Below are 20,922 nucleotides of genomic sequence, written 5' to 3'. Positions count from 1 at the left end.
CCAGTGACAAGACAAGGAGCAGTGGCCATAAACTAAAACACAAGTAGTTTCACCTCAGCATGAGGAAGAACTTTCTTCATGGAGGGTAGCAGAACACTGGGACAGGCTTTTCAGGGTCATGGATTCTCCCTCCCTGGAGACATTCCAAATAACGTTCCTGTGTCACCACTCCAGGTGACCCTGCCTTGGCAGGACGGTGTGACTGGGTGATCTCCAGCAGTCCCTTCCAACGCTAACAATTCTGTGATTCTGTGTAAACTTCCAAGAAAAAAAGAAATTATTTCTTCAATAAGAAGCACGCTGAAGCACTCTTCAAAAGAGCATGCTGCCTCTTCAGAGTCTTGAATCCCTAAAACAGGACCAGCATAGTTCAGTGGGCAGTTCAAAGAGGCATCTCCTCTTAATAATGCTCCAATGTTCTCTGTAAAAAAACCCCAAAAATCCAAACAATAACAAAGAAAAATAGGAATAGCCATCCAGGAATAGGATTTCCAATGGTTGTAGAAAATGGGTAACAGCTTATTCCAGGTAAACAGTGGTGCTTTGCTGGATAGCAGCATTTCTTTAAAATATCTTGCTTTACATTGTTTCACACCCTGTTTGAGGAAATAGTGTAAGGACTTTACTGTTACAGAATGATATACTGAAAAGATCCCACAGCAGAAGGTTATGGATTGTTTGAAATTTATGAAAAGGATCCTCACTACAATCTTTAATTTTCCTGTTTAAAATGTGGCACAAACATTGAAATCTTTAAAGAGTTTACATAATCCTGGAAAGAAAAGAGAACTGATTAGTACTTGGTATTGAGTTTATCTTTTTTAGTAAGGACCCATAGTGTGACAAAACCAAATTTACTTATTTTCAGAGATTAGGAATCAAAGCCTGTCCTCTTACAACACTGTGTTTACAAGTACAGCAGTACAACTCCTTGACAAGCTCCATAGTATCTCTTATCACTTCCTAAGAGAAGAGGTTGTATGTTGCATTTGTTTTATAGATCTGAACTCTAACAGAATAATTATTTTTAAAATACTGAATAATTTTTGGCATCAAATAATGTTTGATGTAACCACCAGTGAGTTGCCTACTTGAGGACACGTTAAAAACCCAAATATAGTACTTGGAGAATTTGTACTGAAGACAAGAGCGTTTGGCAGAACTCCCCAGATCTGTGGTACCAACTGCAACAGGAGGGGAGAAAGTGCAAATTCATAAATAAAACATTTGCAGCTGCAGTGCTGAGGCACTTCCATCACTGCACACACGTGTGAGGTCTGAAAACTCAGACATGTCTCAGAGCACTGGCTGGACCAGCCTGTTTGGCACAGGCTTGACTGAAATGTGGACATTTAATATGTCAGATCTCAACACTTCTGAAAGGATGAACAGTGAAATAAAAGTAGCTAATAAAAACACTGACAGATGCATATCTGGAATCTATTTTAATAGATACGTTAAAGGCAGAGAGATGACATCCATTCTCTCCACTCCCTTCTCAGTTCATGCAGGATATATTCAGAACTTGTTTGTGATCTAAGTTGTTTTTTGTGACATCTGATTAAGTGTTAAAACATGTCAGGCCCCAATTAAAGATGACCTAGGGCAGTTTCAGCTTGTGCATCAAACCAATGTGATTTTAACTATAGCAATGGCTATTCTATGATAAATCAATACAGTTCACTACCATATGCAAGGGTTAAAAGTTATTGAGGAAAGCAGTACCAGAAAATATTATGCTGCTGTATTTGTGACATATTAGCATTTTCCACTGTTTTCATGTTTCTCCTTCAGGACTTTACTTCTGGCTTCTCTCCTTTTCTCCTTGTCCCTCAAAGAGAAGATTACAGATATTAAGTGAGATATTGTTAAGTATTTGTAAGGCTAATTATACCAGCTAAAACATTAGAAGATAAATGCTATGCTGTTGCCAGCAAAGCAAGAAATCCATCAGTCAATTCCTCCATTTAATACTTCAATGTTTAGTCACTTGGACTGTGAGTTCTGAACATGCCTGTGTTCCTGCATCATGAGGGCAAGAAAATCCTCTCATTAATCCGGATTGGGAAAGCAGACTGATGCTGAACAGAAAGGGGCAGGAAGAGACAGATGGACATTGGTTGCTTTCTACTCATTGCAGAAAAAATGTAATACATTTTGTGACTATCTATTTTTGGGTACAAATAAAGAACCAGATGTGAATTGTGATAAAAATATCCTATGGTACAAAACTCCTACGTGTCCTGATGCCAGGCAAGGTCTGGTGGGGTCTTTGAGGTAGTTGCATAATTTTTCTGTCTAAGGACTGATAGATATGGAAAGATAGTCTGATAATGGATCACAGTCTTAACTAAAATATGAAATTATGCATACCTGGATAGCACACAGGTCTGTTTTGCTTTCTGACAAGTTTGTTATTTATCTGCACTTTCAACAGCATTTTGTATAACAATGCACAAAATACTCTTTCTGAGGAGCAATTCCAGATGTTCTGGGGTACCAATAAAAGAAATTTAACTTACAGTGGAGTTTTTGTTTATTCTTTGCAGACCTGTCTTTTCTATCCAGTTTCCCTCCTGCCTTACTGGAAAAGGAAGTCAGATCCCTCACCTCCAACAGCACTGGAGTAAACAGTCCCCAAGGCTGTCCCACATCATATGGCACGGATGAGAATATTTTACTAATCAGGACTCTAATGTTCTTAGCTCTTCTTATCCCATGCCTACAGATCTTGCTTAAAAATACAAAACCAAAATACACACACCAAAAAAACCCACAAATTCATCAAAAGCATTTAAACATTTTCCCTGAAATAAAGAGAGCCCATTGCTTAAAGTTGTGTACCAGCCTGGAATATCAGCCTTTTTTGAGAGAAGAAGGAAAAAAAAGAGGAAGAAATCACTTGAAATTTGATTTCTTTTCTAAGGAGGACAGTCTATGAGGGGGAACAAGGTACTGCAGCTGGATGACTGTTCCTCGACTGCCATGAGGAAATTGGCAGTGTCCCACTGGGAAGCAGCATGTGGTATCTATAACCACAACACAGCACGAGCCAAAATACCAACAGTGCCCTATGGGCAGTTACCTGCTCAAGTGACACATTCCATGTGACTGTCGATTCCTTGCTTCTCTCTGAGTGTCATTTGAGCGAGCCAGGCCTCTCCCACAGCCCCAGGTTCGATGGGCTGGCACACCTCGAGCAATGTCTCACATCTGCTCCAAGGGGGACAGCCAGTGGGACTCTGACAAGGTCCCAGCCTAATATGACAGGGCTGCAATTTGTGTTACTGGAAAATAAAGGAGGGGGTGATGATCCCTAGGCACAGCAGTGAACTGGTAAACTGAATCTGCCTTAATACAGCACGTAATTGCCTCTGGAATATTTGAGCAGATTATACGGAGGCATAAAGGGCTGCTTAAAATTAAGGAAGGTTGCCTTTTTTTTTTCTGTTTTTTTCTTGTGGTTTTTTTGGGTTTTTTTTGGTTTTTTTGGCTAAACAGTATCTTTGGAGCCTCACACTGAGGAGCTGGTTAGCTCTGATGTGTGACAGATTGAGATCACTGGGACTCAAACATTCTGTGCACTGTACAAAACCTGACAACAGCCATAATGCCAGCTTTAACAGGGACGGTTTTCAGACACTGTGGATGGGTAGTTGTTTTCTTCCTTTCGGGGATTTAGAGATACCACAGATGTGGCACTTACCTCAGTACCAGGTCATAGGGATATTTTCTCTCCTGCTGATCCAGAACCAGTAGCCCTTTTCTCTTTTCTAAACACAATTCTGAACATAAATGTCTCAGGCACTGAAATAATAAGCCAACAAAGTATTTCTTTCCATCTGTTAACTCCTGAAGACTCCTACATCCCATCACAGGAATGAAATGCCTCCTCTCACATACTGCTGGCCAGGGTCACCTGTCACAGGGCTCACAGCACTCAGAGGAGCCAGGCCTACACCAGAGTTGTGACTGTCAGCAGTTGGATGGTTGGATGCACATCCCACAGGATGCATGGCACTGCCCAGCAACCATCAGAGGAGTCACAAGTGGAGAGGACAGCTGCAGTTCTCACAATAAGCAGATAACAAAATTATTATCATGATATATATTCAACAGCAGATTTATGCACAAATCTGATTTTTTTTCATTCTCAAAGAACTAAAAAGAATGTAGGAGAAATTAAGCTTGGTTTAAACAAACATTACCCACATCTACAAGCAGCAACATTTCTCTAAGAATCAAATCTTTATACCACATTTCTCTCTAGTATATTTTTCCCCAAAATCCTGATCATGCAAAAAGAAAGGGACTGTGACACATTTTTCCAATGAATGCATTCCACTGAAAGTGATCACGTGCATGTTGTATGCAATACACATCTGCAGAGGGGACAGATGCCTGCTCTGAGGGGTTCTATGGTTTGTTTCACAGAAGTGAAGTGTCCATGTTTCAGTTTCCTCTTAGCACTGGCAGTGTGCAGGATTGTGAATGGATGGCAGATCACACACACGGATTACATACCATGCATACTAGTGCTCTCCGTGCCTTTCTCCCCTTTCCATCTATTCTTCCCACAGAAATTCAGTTTCAACAGTTTTGATGGAGGTGTCCCATAAATCCCAGATTTTGTAGAATGGGCTTTTCCATCAGTGACCTTTACAAGAGTTATATTGGCAGGAGTAAAACTGCTTTTCTACAATACTTGCCATCCAAATGCTCACCCATCTCATGAAGCAAACAGGATTTGCAATCTCACCGTGAAACAAGTACAACATAAAGTCAGTGCTCCACATTTACACCTCCTACACTACTCTTCTAAGAAATAGATAAGTCCTTGACCAAACATAAATGCAATGCCAAAGTTCTTAACATAATTATTAATTTAATAAAATATATAAATAATCAAGCAGTTCAGCTATTTAAAAGCACTTAAACAGCACAGATGGCACAAAACAAAGAGCTCACTCCTGCTCCAATTAAAAGCTAAACTGTGACTCACATAATTGCAAACGGAATCACTCCCAGGTATATTGACAGAAGAAGATCACTTTCAGCTCATATAGATTTTTGAAGGGCTTGGTAGAGCTAACTCACGTATCTGACCTAAGCAGCTGAACTGGAAATGCTGACTGTCTTCTTGACACGAAAACACTCTCCTGCAGCTTCAGAAGTGCACACAGAATTCAAGTCAGGCAATTTCTAGAAATCAAACAACCTTTTAGTACTTTCACATCTGAGCGAGGCAGAACTTTTAATGTGAAAACACAGATAAATCTTTATAATGCATTTGATCCACTGAAGTATTTTTTGGTTTTAGTGGACATTTGCATGTATTTGCTGGGATTAATAAAACAAATGTCTTCCTATTTAAATGTATGTCTCAATCTCCTGTTCACATGCAGAAAAGGAAATGCACCTGGAGAAGCTGGAATCTTACTGTGAGGATTAGAGAAAAAAGTGCCAGGCAGCTTGCAGCAATCATAATTCTTTGCTTATAAAATGCAGAACTAAAGCATGTAGTATTATCTGTAACATCATGTCACACTTGCCAGGGTTAGTTATAGACAAAGGCAGTTCCCAGAGCAGCAGATTGATGGAGGGGGAGAGGGAAAGGAGGGGGCGAGAAACGGCTCTCACTGCCTACTTTGCCAATAACAAAGCCCTGAAAATCAAGTTAGCCCCTGCTGCTGCAGGAATTACAGAATATATGGGACTGTGGTGGGAACTGTTACTCTCAACAGTAGCAACAGCTCACATTCACCTTCCCCAGCAGCAGCCAGGCTCTTCCCCCCAGCTCTCCCTCCCATTCCTATTGCTTCCCCACCTGAGCAAAATTTCAATTCTCCTTTCAGGGCTGAGAAGCCAGATATAATGTTTGCCATAAAGAAATACAAATTATAGTTTGAAGGGCATTTACTACAGTACAGCCCTGAATGAAAAAGCTAAACTTTTCAATCTATGCATTGCCTTTTTTAGTCTAGAAAAAATAAGACTTTTGCAATGGCAAAATGGAAAACTCTGCCATGTGTTCATGGTCTAAAATAATGTTGAATGACATAAAAATGTATGTTCACATGTAGAGGATTTTTAATATATTTTTTCCCCCATTGTTTAAAATACTGAGGTGTGGCATGACAAGCTAATATTAGACCTGTAAGTCATATGCTGATAAAACACAGGAAAGTATCTATGGTTTATAATTATGAGAAATTCCTTATTCTAGGTCTTGTGGAAAAAACTGGATTGACAGTCCAGTAGTGTGTAGGCTCAGTGAACAGTTCCCCCTTAGTATTCCCAGGCATACACTTCAACCCCACCTGAAGTGAAAGGACTGTCTCTTGATGAACATAAGCAAGTTTCCATGGTGCATTTTGTCACATGAAATACTAATAGTATTGCCAATGCCCTCAGTGTCAACAGTTCTGTGTTGAATACAAACAGCCATGGGGAAACTACGTTTTGTAGAGGTGCTTAAATTTTAAGAGCCTGTTATCACTTCTTGTCTGAGCAGGATTTAAACCAGCAGCCCCAAGACAAAGTTATTTTATTGCAACAGCAGTAACTTTTAGTGCAGTTTCTACTACACCACACAGAAGGATAGCCCCTCTCCAGGGAATGTGCATCTGAAGTAGAAGAAAACCCAAGAAATGGACACAACAGTGTGACCAAATTAGCCTGTGTAAAAAGCACTGGGTATCAGACATCAGCCTCCAAATAACATTCCCCTGCTACCTGTCCCCCCTATAATTCAAGTTCCTCCCTAACACAAGATCCTATATTTCAGTGATTTTCTCATGAGACAGATAAGCCATTTCCAGTTTTTAAATTTGGACTATTTGGAGGGATACTGTGTTACTTGTTAGTGATGAAGCTATGGAAAGGAGATAGTTCTCATCATGATAGCAGATGAAGGTCTTGCTTGTAAGAATTTAACCACTGTGCACCCAGAAATCTCAGAGCCTCTTGATTCTACTGTTCATGCTGAGCTGACACTCTTTTATCTTTAGCATCTTTGTTGTAAGCTCCAGGACACTGAAAATCAAAGCAAAGAAAAATATTAAGTCCTTTGACATGCCTTGCTTTGCAATCTTAAAGACTTAAGCATTTAGTTTGCCTAATTGGAACCTAAACTTTAAGCCCACCAGTGCTCTTCTTAAATGTTAGCCTGCCAAAATGTTAAAACCCAATGAAAGTTAATGGCAGTACTATACTAAATAGCGTTTATCAAAGTGTTTGTGGAATAAAATCTTATATATAGCCTGGAATAGGCAAAACACAGAGAAAAACCAAGAACATGTTCCAAATAACAATGCAGTAATTGATTGGTGTTACATGGGGTTTTAAATATACCTTTGTTATGTTTGGCTTTACAATAAAGATAAGATAAAGTGTTTTCCCCTTGATTAGATTCAGAGATAGTCTAACCAAGGTAGAAGACACCTTTGTAATACAGAAAAATTATTCAAGAATAGTTATCTTTGTATTCAAAGCAGGAAGAGGGTCCCATAGTCCTCCTTCTCTGTTACAGGTGATCTGCACTTCTGTTATAAAGTTACCTCCAACTGAAAATATAACTTACCTCAAGCTTAACACCTGTGGGTTCAGAAAGGCAGGTGCAGTGTAAACACAGCACACAGCCAGATGCCAAAGCCGCTCAAACAAGGAGCACCTGGAAAGCAGAAGGCTTTATTGTCTTAGTGTCACGCTAAAGTTCAGCTCTAGAAGTCTTACCTACACCACCCCAAAGTGGTGCAGCAAATTCCAACAGTTGAATCCTAACTGCATTCAGCTCTCAAGAGATGTCACTTCCAGTTTAACATACACAGCTCCAAAGAGAAGCATTTCACAGGGAACAATGGACAAGAAGCCCAAGAACTCAGGTGATCTTTTCCCAGAAAACTCCTCCCTTTGGCAGACCTCCAGAAGGAACAGGTCACACCTGAGAGGGAGCTGGGCTAAGAGCATTTCCCAGGTGCTTCTGGGAAGGTCTGCTCTAATTTCAGCAAGGGCATCATAGCAATTTAGTTCCCCTTACCCCTATCTCAGCACTTCAGCTTCCCTCTCTCTCCTTCAACAGCTTATGTCTTGCTGGTGTCACTGGAAGCAACAGTATTTGCAGTCTGATAGGGATAAGTTCTCAACATTGTCTTGACCATGTGCAAACTCTCCCACTGTAATACATCCTTAGACATTGCCAGTGTGACTTGCCCAGTGTAAACTGCAACGTGCAGAAGTAAAAGGTTAAACCACTGAAGTATAGGTACTAACAGGCCTTAATTCCAAATAGGATGGGAATGGCAGGACAAACCATTCAACGGTCCTACAGTCTGGATAAAGATGTTAATCCACCCCAGTGCTACCTCCTTTCCCACTTGCAGCTCTGCAAACAACACTGTGCTGCACATAAAGGTTGTGACCTGAAGGTCCAGAGATGGAGACCCCTACCTTAAATTTCAGCAAAGAATATGGGAAGGAAGGAGAGGGAAAAGCTCACTGTTTCAGACTACATTTTACACAAGCTAGTGCTTAGCACAGTGTAATGCTACTGGACAGCTGGTAATGCCATCTGACAGTCTTCCTCCATTACCTCTTGCTGTGGGTGAATCCAACATCCTCCTGGCTGTTTGTCTTGGTCAGGCATGTGATTTGAAGCATGACTTTAAGAGTTGGTTAGTAAATTCACTGCAACCCACCCTCAGAATAGAGGCCTGATCCTGGTGCATGCTGTGAGACCTCACACCCCACTGGTGTGTGCCCTTCCCCTAAGCAGGAGCGGGGAGGGCTCCACTCACCGCTGGCAGCCGGGGTTTGTCCCTCCTGGGGAGATGCTGCACTGCTGCTCTGTGTCCCTGGGCTGCCAGTTCTGGCTCCATCCAGTGCCAGCCCCAGGCTCTGGAGCTGGGATGCATCCAGATGCTGTCGCTGCGATCCTGTCACCATGGCGGCGTTCTCGGGGCCCAGGTTTGCTATTTGTTCTGGGGACAATGCCTGGGAGGAACAAAAGACAGAAAAATTCGTTTAGGCTGTCAATTATAGAAGGCAGGTAAGGAATCAGAAGTCAGCACTGCCTTGCATTTGGAATGAGGGACAGCAGCCTGCAACATTGTGTTGCTATAAAAGAGCTCAATAGAGCTTTAAAAAATCCTCTGTATTCATTTACTTCCCTGACCACTCATCTCTCTGTCACCTTTCTCTTTGATGCTGGGAGCTGACAGCTTGAGAAGCTTTCTATGCCAGCACTGTATTGGACACCTCTTCAGTATATTGTTGGAGTTTAATTTTCCAGCCATTTATTTTCTGATTTGTTCAAAGACTGATGGCATTGTGCATCCTCTTGTGTTTTCATTTATTTTCTCTTACATCTGCTCCCAAGCAACCTTCCTTGAACTTACATTTGACCTTTCATTATAGTTAGCAGTAGAGCAATGAGATGAAAAGACCCCATGCTTTAATCTCATTCTTCAATTTTTCTCTTTTAGATTGAAAATCTTCCCAGTTTGTTCATATTAAATTTAAAAATTAAACATGGCAGTCATAATCTTACAGTAATTATCTTATATCACAAAGCAATTAACCAGTTTGTAAAGCCTGCATTATTGGGCAGGCTGGATTGCTTTAGCTCTAGTTAAGATTCTGCAGTCACAAGCATTTTAACCCTCCTACACAACAAGCTTTTTTTCTTGCAACAATTCTGCATCCAGGTTCTACTTTGGAAAGACAAAATCACCCTTGCAAGTAGATCAGATGATGGAGCAAACCCTTGCCCATTTTTCATTGTCTGCCAAATGGTGTGCTGGTTTAAACTGAGCAAACTCATGGAAATGCCTACAGGTCCAGACATTTTGAATTGAGCATCTTCTTAACTCACTTGAAGTCCATAATACAATGTAATTTTTCATAAATCAAAATCTGAATAATTTATACAGTTGCAAAATGAGGCCATAAAAAACCTGTGTAAAACCAAAACCTGCTTTGAATCTTTCAAATACAGAAAACTCTTCCAAAGTGGTACCCTGCTTTTTGTTAATTACTTTTTGTAGTCTCATTATTACTCTTACTAACAAAAATGTTGTTTGATAGAAATTCTACAAGATTATATAGAGCTGTTTTGCAAAGAAATATTTTCAGTAAGGACATTTTAGGTTTATCTGAACTGTCAGTGGTACTGTGCACAAACAGTTAGTGCTCAAGGAGATTTTCTCTTTTATGGGAGCTGACACAGTTAACTCTCTGTTTAGCTCATCTGTCCATAAGTACACTGCTTGCCTGAGCATCTGAAAGAGACCAGCCCAGGCAGAGTATTAATCTTGTCACTAAGTCAAAGAAAGTCCGGGGCAATGATCTCAGGATCCCTGTTCTAATTTCTGGTCCACATTCAGTACTGCTGTAATTAGATGTAATTCCTTTCTGATCTGTATCTGCCTGTACAATCTGTTTTTCAGAGCTAACTCAGGAGAATGGTGCCAGATTTTAGGTTAATAAAACAGCTCTTACACAGCAGAGAAATCTGTAGCTATTACAGCATCCTTGCAAATGTTAATAAACAGAGAAGACAACTCAAATCTGAATAAAATGTTGGAAGATACAGAGTCCATTCCCTGTTTTGTAATACTTGCTTTTTCTTTGGGATGCATTCTGAAGGATGAATAAAGCTTGTCTAGCATATTTCATGGGCATCACAAATACAGTGATACAGCTGAAAGTTAATGTTTCAGATCCTTGATGGTCTCTCACTTAACAGACCATAGAAAATCTTTTGCCAAAACCCAAAATCTATAAATCAGTGCTGCAGTTTATTCCTACTAGAGTAGAAATTTAGTAACTTCTTCAGTAATCAGGCTCTTACTTGGAAAATTTCAGGAGGTATATGTCTTACTGCTGATGGCTGGAAATATGGCATCAAGCTTTTATCAAAAGCTTTTAATTCATCCTCATTCAAACCACCTAAAAAAAAAATCAAACAAAACTCTGTTAATGTTCTTTTTATTAGATTTCTTTTTAAGGTAATATAAACTTTAAGCATTTATAAAAAATATATAATCAATGGTTTATTCCAGGGCATTATAGAGAGATGATGGTTCTTTTTATGTTCTGTTTCTTTCATTATATTCCAGCATTACAAATAATCTGACCTTAACCATTGACATGTAATGTACTTTACCTGAGTTATTTTATCTTGGAAAAGAGAATTACAAGAACCTACAAAATCATAAGCAGTGTTACTAGGGAATGCTTGTTCACAGTCTCTTCTGATCCGAGGTTAGGGAGCATAATCATGCAATGGGAGTGACTTCTTCACCCCTTAGGTGGTTACGGTGGGGAATCACTGCCACAGGCATCGGGGATGCTAAAATATATGAGAGTTCAATGTGCAGTTAAATGATAACAGGGAAGCAAATCCAGGAACAAAACACGGGGTGACCTCTGGCTCAGGAAATCTCCGAGGCTGCAAGAGCACTCTGGAGAAGTATCCCTCCAGGCTAATCCTGCCCTTGTGCTCTTCCCTGGGCAGCCCATTCTTTCCAGGCAGGATGCTCGGGCAGCCAGAGCACAGCTCCTCCCAGTACAGCCTGGCTCACAAAGAGTGACTGGCTCTGGAATCCTGTTTGGTTTTGCCCTCCTTGATTTACCCTTTCCGACTTACAGGACCCAAGTAACTTCAGGCTGTGCTTCCCAAGGTCAGTTTGACCAGATTTACAGAACCTTACAGAGAATACCACTTCTCCTTAGTGCTTCTGAAATTGCTGAATGTCTGTGCCTGCAGGTGACTCCCCTCTGGAAGAAATGTCTTTTGCCAGTCTAGAAATCCCCAGCTCCGTGAACCCGTCTCTTAATAGCAATGCTTCACAACCATCACCATCTGGAGTAGTAGTTTTGTTACCTGCTATGGTACCAATTTCCTGTAAAATAGAGCCATTCCAGCTGGTAGCAGCACCAAACACGGACTCTGTCATCTTCTTAAACTGCCTCAGAACAGGGGTGCTACAAAACAACAGGCCAATTCTTGCAACTGCAGCACTGCAAAAGGCAACAAGGTCAACATTAGATGCTGCAATTACATGCAGTATAAATAGGCCTGGAATATACTTAGCCTGCTTTAAGAAGATTGTAAAACCTGTTTTCAATTTAAAATACACGTACATAAATTGCATACAAACATTTAAGGTTTTGAGCAAAACCCTGGATTTCTTGATGCAATACTTAAATGGTGGGATATAAATGGCAGAGGAATACTATAAAACAACATGTTTTAAACTACTGTATGCTTTCCATAACAGTGACTGCTTTTCTAAAGGCATTTAAAATGCAAAAAGCTGTCCTTTAGGCTCTGAAAATCTAAACAGAACAAAAAAGGCATAATAAATTTTATCAATAGAGTTACTAATAAATATTTCATTAGGTATAAAATGCAGTACCTGAATTCAGCAGTCTTTATGGATTTGATTTCTGTGGAATTCAAAGCACAGAGGATTGCTCCTAGTCCAACTAAATCAAAACTTTTTAGTGTGCCGATGGTCTGGCCAGAGTCTTCTAGAAAACCTTGCAGAATAGCTCTTTCCTACAAAACCAGTAAGATAGCATACATGAAGAGGGTAAATATAATTTTGTTACTAGATGGTTAAAACCTTATCAGAAGCTATGGAGCATAAATATATATCCTGAGTGTCCCCAATGGATGGCCATGGCCTTCAGGAGGAGCACTGTCACCACCTATATGTGACACTAAACAGGGCACTGTTACCCAACCACTTGCTAAGTGCAACTGGTGTGAAAACACTGAGTATTTCTTCTGCCAGGTCACAAGGAAAGCCTTCACCAGAAGAAAAGGTGCTGGATTGCCTCACAGAATCAGTTAAAATGCTACAAGAAAATATAAAATACCTAAGGGGATCAGTATGTAATTTTTATTGTTTTTAATACTCAGGATGACTTGTCTTATTTAAGTGCCATATATCTATCAGTGGTGACTGTGTCTAGGATTAATTTTCAGATATGAATGGGATATTGGTACCAAAGTGCCTTTCCAAGCCAAAGTACTTTAGGATGGTGCTCATTCTAAACTAAGCCTTTAAAAACTGAGCCCAGCTCAAGCCTGTCACCAAGGCATCCTCCAAAGCCAGTGAAAGAAACAAGCATCTTCCAAGATTTCTTAATCTATCCACAAAGCTGAGCCTCAAATAACTAGCTTAACTAGCTGCCTAACTTTTAGACAACTGAAGTTCAGCAGGATGAATCTCTTTTAAATAGCTACTCTTACTGACAGTAGGAAACCTCAAAAGCAAACTGGTTTTGTATAAAGTCCTCCCAAGGGCTTCCTTCCTATGGTGCCCTTCAGAACATGAATCTATTAAACAGATTTGTGATATTCTGCCAGAACTGCCACCATGCCAGCATCTGTGGAGCCACAGAGCCCTGATGGTGTGGGCCACAAAGTCAGAAATATGCTGCCAATTGCATGTATAAATAAAAGGTTTTAACTCTTACGATGAAAGTCCCATTGACATAACTAGACGTTATCCAAGGAAAGGAATATGAGAGGAGTATATCTGCCAAAAAAGAGCTTCTAGGGCAATGCTGGGGTTGGGACACACTACTTATTCTGTGATTGTCCTTAGGCAGGACTAGTACTCCTAGCAGTAGTGTCTGTTCCAGGGCCAGTGTGAGAGGAGCTGCTGACCTCTTTCCACTGCTTGGTGGGCAAGTGCTAAAGAACACACTCAGCCCCACCCCAATTAACAGTGATTGATGTTGTCTTGGCCACTTCCCCAGGGAAGCCCCCAGCCAGGCAGACACAAGTGCTGACCTACCTGGCCACTTTCACTGGGGTCACAGCTGCAGAAAAGCAGCAGGGAGTAGTGTGGTGTTTCCTAGGCAATTCCAGGACTTCAGTCTCAAAGGGCGTGAATCCAGAGCCTTTCACCAGGACTGCATTCACTCACTCACTCACTCACCTGGGTAAGAGTCCACTCTGTTTGCTGACTCAGAACAGAAACGGTGTCGATGGAGTGCAGATCCAGCTCTGTGATTTCCTGCTCAGTGAGTGCCAGAGCAATGCGGCCCAGGGAGATGATTTGGTAACTCCTCCAGTCTGGCAGCGACCCCCAAACCTTTAGAGGAGAGCATTAATAACTGTTAGATAATTATGATTCTTTCTCTATATACACACCATTCCCAAACCCCTTGGTTTAAAAGTCCTAAAACCTGAATATTCCTCTTTGCACACAAAAGGCAGAGCTAAGGTATTGTGAAGGTTTTTGAGGTTCTACACCAACAATGGTCAGTTCATCTAAAAATGCTGCAATTTTTACAGCTTGGACTTGTTGATGAGTCAGAACAGAACCTGCTGGAAGTGTGGCTGTAGGAGCAAAACCACTAAGAACAATAAAAATGGGAATCTGTGCCTAGATCCACACTGTTATACTGCCAAGAAAGCAGCACCTGGACTACCCAGGCCTCTACCCAGCTGCAATCGCTCCAGGGGACTGACTTCTAAGTTGCTTTTGTGACCAGTCACCCTGGCTCAGTCACTGACAAGGAAAGACAAAGTAGAGAATTGAGTAATACCAACAAAGAGCTGGTTCCTAAAGTTCCTATTCCTAGTTTGTGTTCATATAATGTTAAAATAAAAAATAATTTAAATGTGTTTGTACAGATAGAATTAAATCTGTAAAGCTTTGTAAAAAAACCCCCCAAAATAAGCAGGGGCTCTTCTAAACCAGTACCAATGTATTTAAACTGACAACTTCCCCTGCTTTTGACTTTATGTGTGATAAAGTTACAGTGATTGAAAAGCTGTCACCAAGCAGCCCAAAGGAAATTTTGATATCAGGAAAAGTTCTGCCTGAATAAAGAATAATAGAAGTCCATCAAGAGCTGAATTTTCAGCGGCCAGGACTGTCAATTACATTTAGTTGACAATGATAGAAGACGATAGACAGTGGTCAGTATCTCCCTGGATGTGGCCAATTGCCTTTCCAGAAAAAGACACTGGATTTTGGCTGGAGGAAGTGACTTGAACAAGACAGGCATCAATTTAAAAAAAGGCTCATTTTAAAGCTCTCATGAATTTCAGCTACTCTACTTTGTGTCAGTGAATACATGACAGGTTTCTAGTATAACATTGTGCTGCTAACTCCACTTAGAAAATTACAACTAAAAGCCCACGGCCGGGTGTCTGAGTCAGAAAAATATTTACTCCATTTTCAGGATAGCTACAATTTAAGTTTTGTTCAAAAAGTTAGAAAGGACAAAGCTAGTGGGGACTTGCTGAAGAGCATCTCTGTAGTTGCCTACTAAATAGTGTCTGCACCATCAGATAGACATGAAGCTGTACAACCTCCAGAAAATAAAGAAGTAGGGCTCAGGACTCTGGACCTCTGGAATTAAATACTCCTTACACAGAGCTGCAGGCTCTCTGCTGTTCATACCAATGTGCATATTCAGCGCAGAGCGGCCTCAGAGCTGCCAGGCTGCTTTTCCCAGCTATGACCCTCGGGTTAAGGATTTGTTTAAGAGATGCATTGCTGGACTTGTACCTCCCAACTGAGTTTCCACCAGATCTTTTATGTTGGTTTTACAATGTCATAAAGGGTCTAAGTCTGGGAAACTTCAATCTTTTCCAAAGAAAATAGATAGTAAAAAGCATTAGCCCAATTTTAAAGCTTTTAATTCTCTAGCTTAACAGATACATTAAACACATGCAGGCAAAAATACGTCTGTTTCCTGATCTAGGCCATAAACTACAGAATTTGAAGTACTTCATAAATAGTATTATCTGACAGTGCTGGGTGAAATCTCAGGCAGAATGATATAAATAACACAACACATGAAACTGAAACACTCCTTTGTCCTCATTCACCTAGAGACTACAGATCCATACAGCTGTCACTGCTGCAGAGCTGGGAGACCTTCCACTTACACGTGAGCTAAGCTTCTTACTTTCATTAAGACACAATCTGATAACCAGACCTTTTGAATTAGTTTGGAACAATGAGTAGTACAGGCTTAATAAAACCTTTAATCAAAGATGTTAATAACGTAACAGCATCTTATGCATATAGTTTCAAAAAGCTTTGCATGTCCTGTTTCATTTCTCGTGCTTTATGTTCAGTGTAGCACCACCTTGCATTTTGCAAATTAATATACAGGAAGTCTGTCTTTGTCTAGCAGAAATCTGTACAAACACTCACACAGAGAATAAACATACTGCCATTCAGTGCACTACAGATCTGTGTGTCTTTGAATATAGCCAAAAAAGTGAGTGTATCAACCTTGCTGGCAATTTCCCTACAACTGATACCACTCTGTAAGCACACCAGTATGTTGTTGCACTGCTGTAAAGAATATTAGTTCCCACGATCCCAGGGGAGCACTGTTTTTATCTTCTTCTAGAATTACATTTTTTCCCCTTTTCCTACCCACCTGTGTCCATGCTGACAGAGGGAAGCTGTCTTGGGAAGAATACATTTGCTGCAGTTGTCCTCCTGCAACAAGGCAGCAGAGACACAACTGCAGAGAGTCGCCATCTGCTTGCAGAAATCTGGGCAGTGCCACTGCTCTTCAAGCACCTGCAGTTCCACTGTTTTAAAAGCTGAGCTTCACTGCTAAAAAATGCACAGTTGGCCTTATTTACCCCAAATCCATGGTCAGCTCCACTACTGGCTGCAGCTGCTGGTTAAACAGATGCTGCCCAGGCCCATGTTGTTCCCTGCTCCCACTTTCCTCCAGAGGTCACAGCCCTCAGGTCTCCAAGCCTCTTGCACTCTCTACTACTTACAGCCAAGTGCAACTTGTAAATGCTTCCCAACCTCATTCTGTCAGAATTATCTGATGGGACCTAAAAAGGACTTTTAAATGTTGGATCATTTTGACAGAAAGGGATTACAGAGTAGGCATGCAGAGATGGGAGCAGAGAGCAGATAACCTCCAGCAGAAGCTGCTGACAGGAAGCTGAAGCCAGGCTGGGGCCAGTAACCTCTTCACCTTTGGGTTTTCTGCAACCAAAACAATTTGTCTTACTGCACCCTAAGGCTTTTCCTTGCTGAACCAAAACTATGTTTGGGAATTTGCCTATTCCCTGGCAGTGCAGGCAACCACAAAGCAGCAAGAGGAGGTCACCCCTAGGGAGAAGTGCAGTGGCAACAACAAGGATGGAGTGAGGTCTGACTTCTCTGCCAGCCCACACCGGCCCAGGCAGGGCCACTCAGAGCCCAGACCAGATGCAGATGCCCCAGACCCAGCCAGAGTGCTGACCTGCCCCCAGCACAGTCCTCTGACCGACTCTGCTCCTGGTAAAGACAAACTGTAGGTGATTTTTTTCCTCCCTAATATTTCCTACTGATGGATCTGTCCCTGCTTGCAACAAGAAGGTGGAGGAAGGAGCTTTTTTCAGCCAGTAACTCCCTTTCAGTCAGTTTGGGTTTACCCCACTGTAAGCTCTATTTAGCATCGATGTAGACAGTTTAACATGCCAAGCTTAATTCTCAGCAGGGCAACCAACAGCCCCTAGTACTGCTTGCTGATTTTTCATTTATGAAAGGAAAGTGAGAAGCCAGCAGAAAAGCAATTCAAAAGTAAAAACACTTCACTTTTCCAGCTGCCAATAGCTCAGAACTACTTGCCTGTTGACTCTAAAGCAAGGGCAATAGTCTTCTATCACCACCTCACATTATTTTTCCAATAAACCATAGATATTCTTGTGGCAGTAGTGACATTGACATAGCACAGTTATTTTAGAACTGCATAGTTCAATAACACCAAATCAAATTACAGATTTAATTTTCCTTCACAGACAGGATAGTTACCTGCTTGGCTTTCTCCTTCAAGGCAGTCAGCTGGGAGCTGTTAAAACCTGAGACAGCCCCAAGAAGTTCCACATTTTTGTCAAAAGTCCCTGGGTCCATGCACTCCAGTTCTTGAACTGACCAAAAGACATTTGCTTCTGCTAATTTAATTATTTCATTTGAAGAAGGAGCTCTGGTTCCCAGGCAATCTGAAAAAAGTCAAAAGAGTTTTCATCAAAGAGACAACAAACTAAATCAAAGCAATATTGATATTTAAGAGAGCAACAGACTATGAAAATTAACTACAGCTGATGTGATATTGATAAATTAATTATTTTGTAATTAAATAATTTAAAAAATATTTATATTGTTCACGTCCTGGATATAAAACCAGAATTTGCCTAATTTGCAAGACATTGGTTATTTTCTTTGTACTCCAAAGGCAGTGCATGCTGGACAAGAGCAGACATACATTTCAGAACAGTTACAATGCAAGATGCCATAATAAAACGAAAATATGGATCTGTGCAATAAGAACAACCAGTATCTTGGAAGTTTCATTCAAGTCTAATTCTCTAAAGGCATCAAAACCCAGGCAAGAGCTCGTTCTGAGGTAAAGCCACCATTTGCTGGGAGCCTTGATTCAGTAAGAGTGAAATGCAAATGTTTGGGATGATCCTGGTGGAAGTTCACCAAAAAGAGCTTCAGCTGAATAAACGCCACGTTCAAATAGCAAATTCAACTCAACAGGAAAGTAACAGACATGAGAGGTCCTTGCACTCTGAAATGCCCTGATAGAGATATGTCTTGTAAGACTTGCCTGACATTTAAACAAGGTGAAGAGAGGAGCTGGATGTGTCAGAGAAGCATGGTGCTTGTTCTTTATGTCAAGCCTGTTGTTAAAATGTCAGGATCTAGAGAGGGCTGTTCACTTACCACAGAACTGTTTGGACAGACAAACTGCCTTTAAAGATCTTATTTACAGTCAGCTTCCAGCCCTATGCATTATCCAACCAGACAGTTTCCATTGTGTGTTTTAACAAATCCTAGTCTTTGTTGGCATAATCTACCTCTAATGTTGATGGAAAGCAGAAATTAGAATCCTAATGTGGTTGTTTACTGCTCCCTCTCCTGTCACTAATTTAGGAAAACCTTATTAAATAATTATCTAAACCAAATAATCCCTACATGTCTTCAGATACGGTCATTACCAGTAAAAAGCATGGATTTCACAGATGCTGTGCCTCAGCTAAGCTCCCCCAGATAAATAAATTAAAGTGAGGATGTACAAAGTAGATTTGTACTTTGAAAGGAGGCAGAGGAGGGATTTATTTGCATCAAAGGAAGCTGCAGTAGTGGGTAGAACACTGAAAAGATTGAATCTGTTGAGCAAACGAAAACGCTGTTCAGCTTCCACTGTACCAGCTGATGTTCTGCTCTCCCTTTACCTCCCTCTTGTGAAGCTGCATTGTTTCCCTTTCCCCTGCTGCAGAAGGTCAGCTTTTCTCATGTAAATACTGCCCATCCAGACACAGTGCAGCTCCCTTCCCCAAGTCATGAAAACCTAAGACTTTGTGTCCTTGAAAAAAACCCATTGATTTTATTATTTTTAACACACCAGATACACTGGTGCGATTACACAGGGAAATACTAATTAGATTTTTGATGTGATGCCCCTTTGCTCTTCCTTTTGCTATACATGTAGTTTGATGAAAAACATATATACATATTATAGCATCTCAGTGCTTGTGGTGAGAAACCCGAGTTCTTTCTCCAGCACTGCCACTGCTCTGTGGTAGCATCTCAGACACACAGTTCCCAAGTCTTGCTTTTCACATTCCATCTTGCCTGAAGCACCTTAAAACCTTTGTTTTTAATCTTGATATAGGCACAGATGTAAGAACTCTGTCACTGGTAATTGGTACTGTTATTAATATTAGCTCACAACTGTGAGAAATGCAAAAAAGCATTGGTGGCATGAAAAGCATCAATGTCATTCTGGAGTAATTTTCGTAATATCCAATTTTTTAGTGATTTACAAATCAGTAATTAAAACTCATTCCTTATTGAAACCACCGTGTGAATTTGATGGAGCTGATGAGATTATGTTTGGTAACAGAAGTTCAGTACCATGTTTGGACTGCAGAAGCATTTCCTAGAGTAGCACAAACAATCCCTCAACTTCTCACCTCCCAAACTTTCCCCCAGCTGAGCTCATGCACTCCAAGTGAAGACTGAGGAGCCTCCACAGCCTTAGAGCCAAGTTATCCTTTGACAAAGACCATCAGCATTGCTGGCAGGTTTGTATTGGTCTTGCAATGCAGATGAGAGAGCTCTGCAATCGAACTGGACATGAGCTGGGGTGATTAGAGAAGTCTTTGGGATTCATGTAGATCCAAAGGCTTAAAAAAGCACACATACGGACACAAGCAGACTGAAATACCTGCTGCTGAACCTTTGGTCCTGTGGCCCGTGTCTAAAGAAATATGGCTTATGATCTGCTGATTTACTTGTTGAAGGAAGAATGAATTTCATGCATACAGGTGAACTAACACCCTGCTATTTCACCAGCTTGATCCTGCTTTTTTTAGAGCCTGATGATTGTGTAATGACTCCTCTGATCAAATTAGGTCATGTTTTGTTTCAGGCTATGAAAAAACACAAGTCTTAGAACTCCTTCCACCTCTCTCTGTCTATGAATACAGCATTGTAAGAGGCAAATTCATTCCCAGAGACACATAGTCATCATTCAGCGTTCCTGCTATACAAGCACTTGGATTTCCATCATGGCCCAGGGCTTGCTGAGAGCTTGAATCTCTATTCTGCTAGGCAGAAAACCAATGGGGGGATTTTCAAAGATAAAGGCAGACAATATCAAACTCCTTGAATTTGTTTGGGTCTAAATTCCCATTGGTGCTTTCAAAAGCTTTCCCCACAGCAGGATTGTTTTCCATGGCACAGGATGGTACAGCTTACAAATTCTGCCTGGGTGAATTTCAGATAAGAGAAAGAATAGTTATTATAATAATCAAACATAGTCAAAGTATGTACCTTATAGAAAGAAAATGATCCATTCCTCACCAGAGATTCTAATAGATTCATTTGGTTGCTAATTAAAATACCTTTTAGACGATTA

General features: G+C 40.8%; 1 protein-coding gene across 4 annotated transcripts in view; it reads right to left on the bottom strand.

Moving 5' to 3' along the window:
• Positions 1-1,430: 1,430 nt before the first annotated feature.
• The window catches only part of OTOA (otoancorin), a 41,467-nt gene continuing 21,975 nt past the window's right edge, over positions 1,431-20,922 (bottom strand). For 3 of the 4 annotated variants that reach the window (XM_032126255.1, XM_032126257.1, XM_032126256.1), the window contains 8 exons: positions 17,808-17,995; positions 13,956-14,111; positions 12,420-12,562; positions 11,885-12,021; positions 10,850-10,947; positions 8,796-8,991; positions 8,039-8,221; positions 7,584-7,672 (listed from right to left, as the gene is read on the bottom strand). In XM_032126255.1, coding sequence (XP_031982146.1) covers positions 8,082-8,221; positions 8,796-8,991; positions 10,850-10,947; positions 11,885-12,021; positions 12,420-12,562; positions 13,956-14,111; positions 17,808-17,995 — 1,058 coding nt within the window. In that variant the 3' untranslated portion in view covers positions 7,584-7,672; positions 8,039-8,081. Of the gene's footprint in view, positions 7,036-7,582; positions 7,673-8,038; positions 8,222-8,795; positions 8,992-10,849; positions 10,948-11,884; positions 12,022-12,419; positions 12,563-13,955; positions 14,112-17,807; positions 17,996-20,922 lie in introns of those variants that run through there. The other variant, XM_032126258.1, reaches the window with a different exon arrangement.

Source organism: Corvus moneduloides, chromosome 16 (assembly GCF_009650955.1).
Source record: "Corvus moneduloides isolate bCorMon1 chromosome 16, bCorMon1.pri, whole genome shotgun sequence".
Lineage (NCBI taxonomy): Eukaryota > Metazoa > Chordata > Aves > Passeriformes > Corvidae > Corvus > Corvus moneduloides.
The sequence above is the reverse complement of the archived record's forward strand: the minus strand, read 5'-3'. Positions and strand labels throughout refer to the sequence as shown.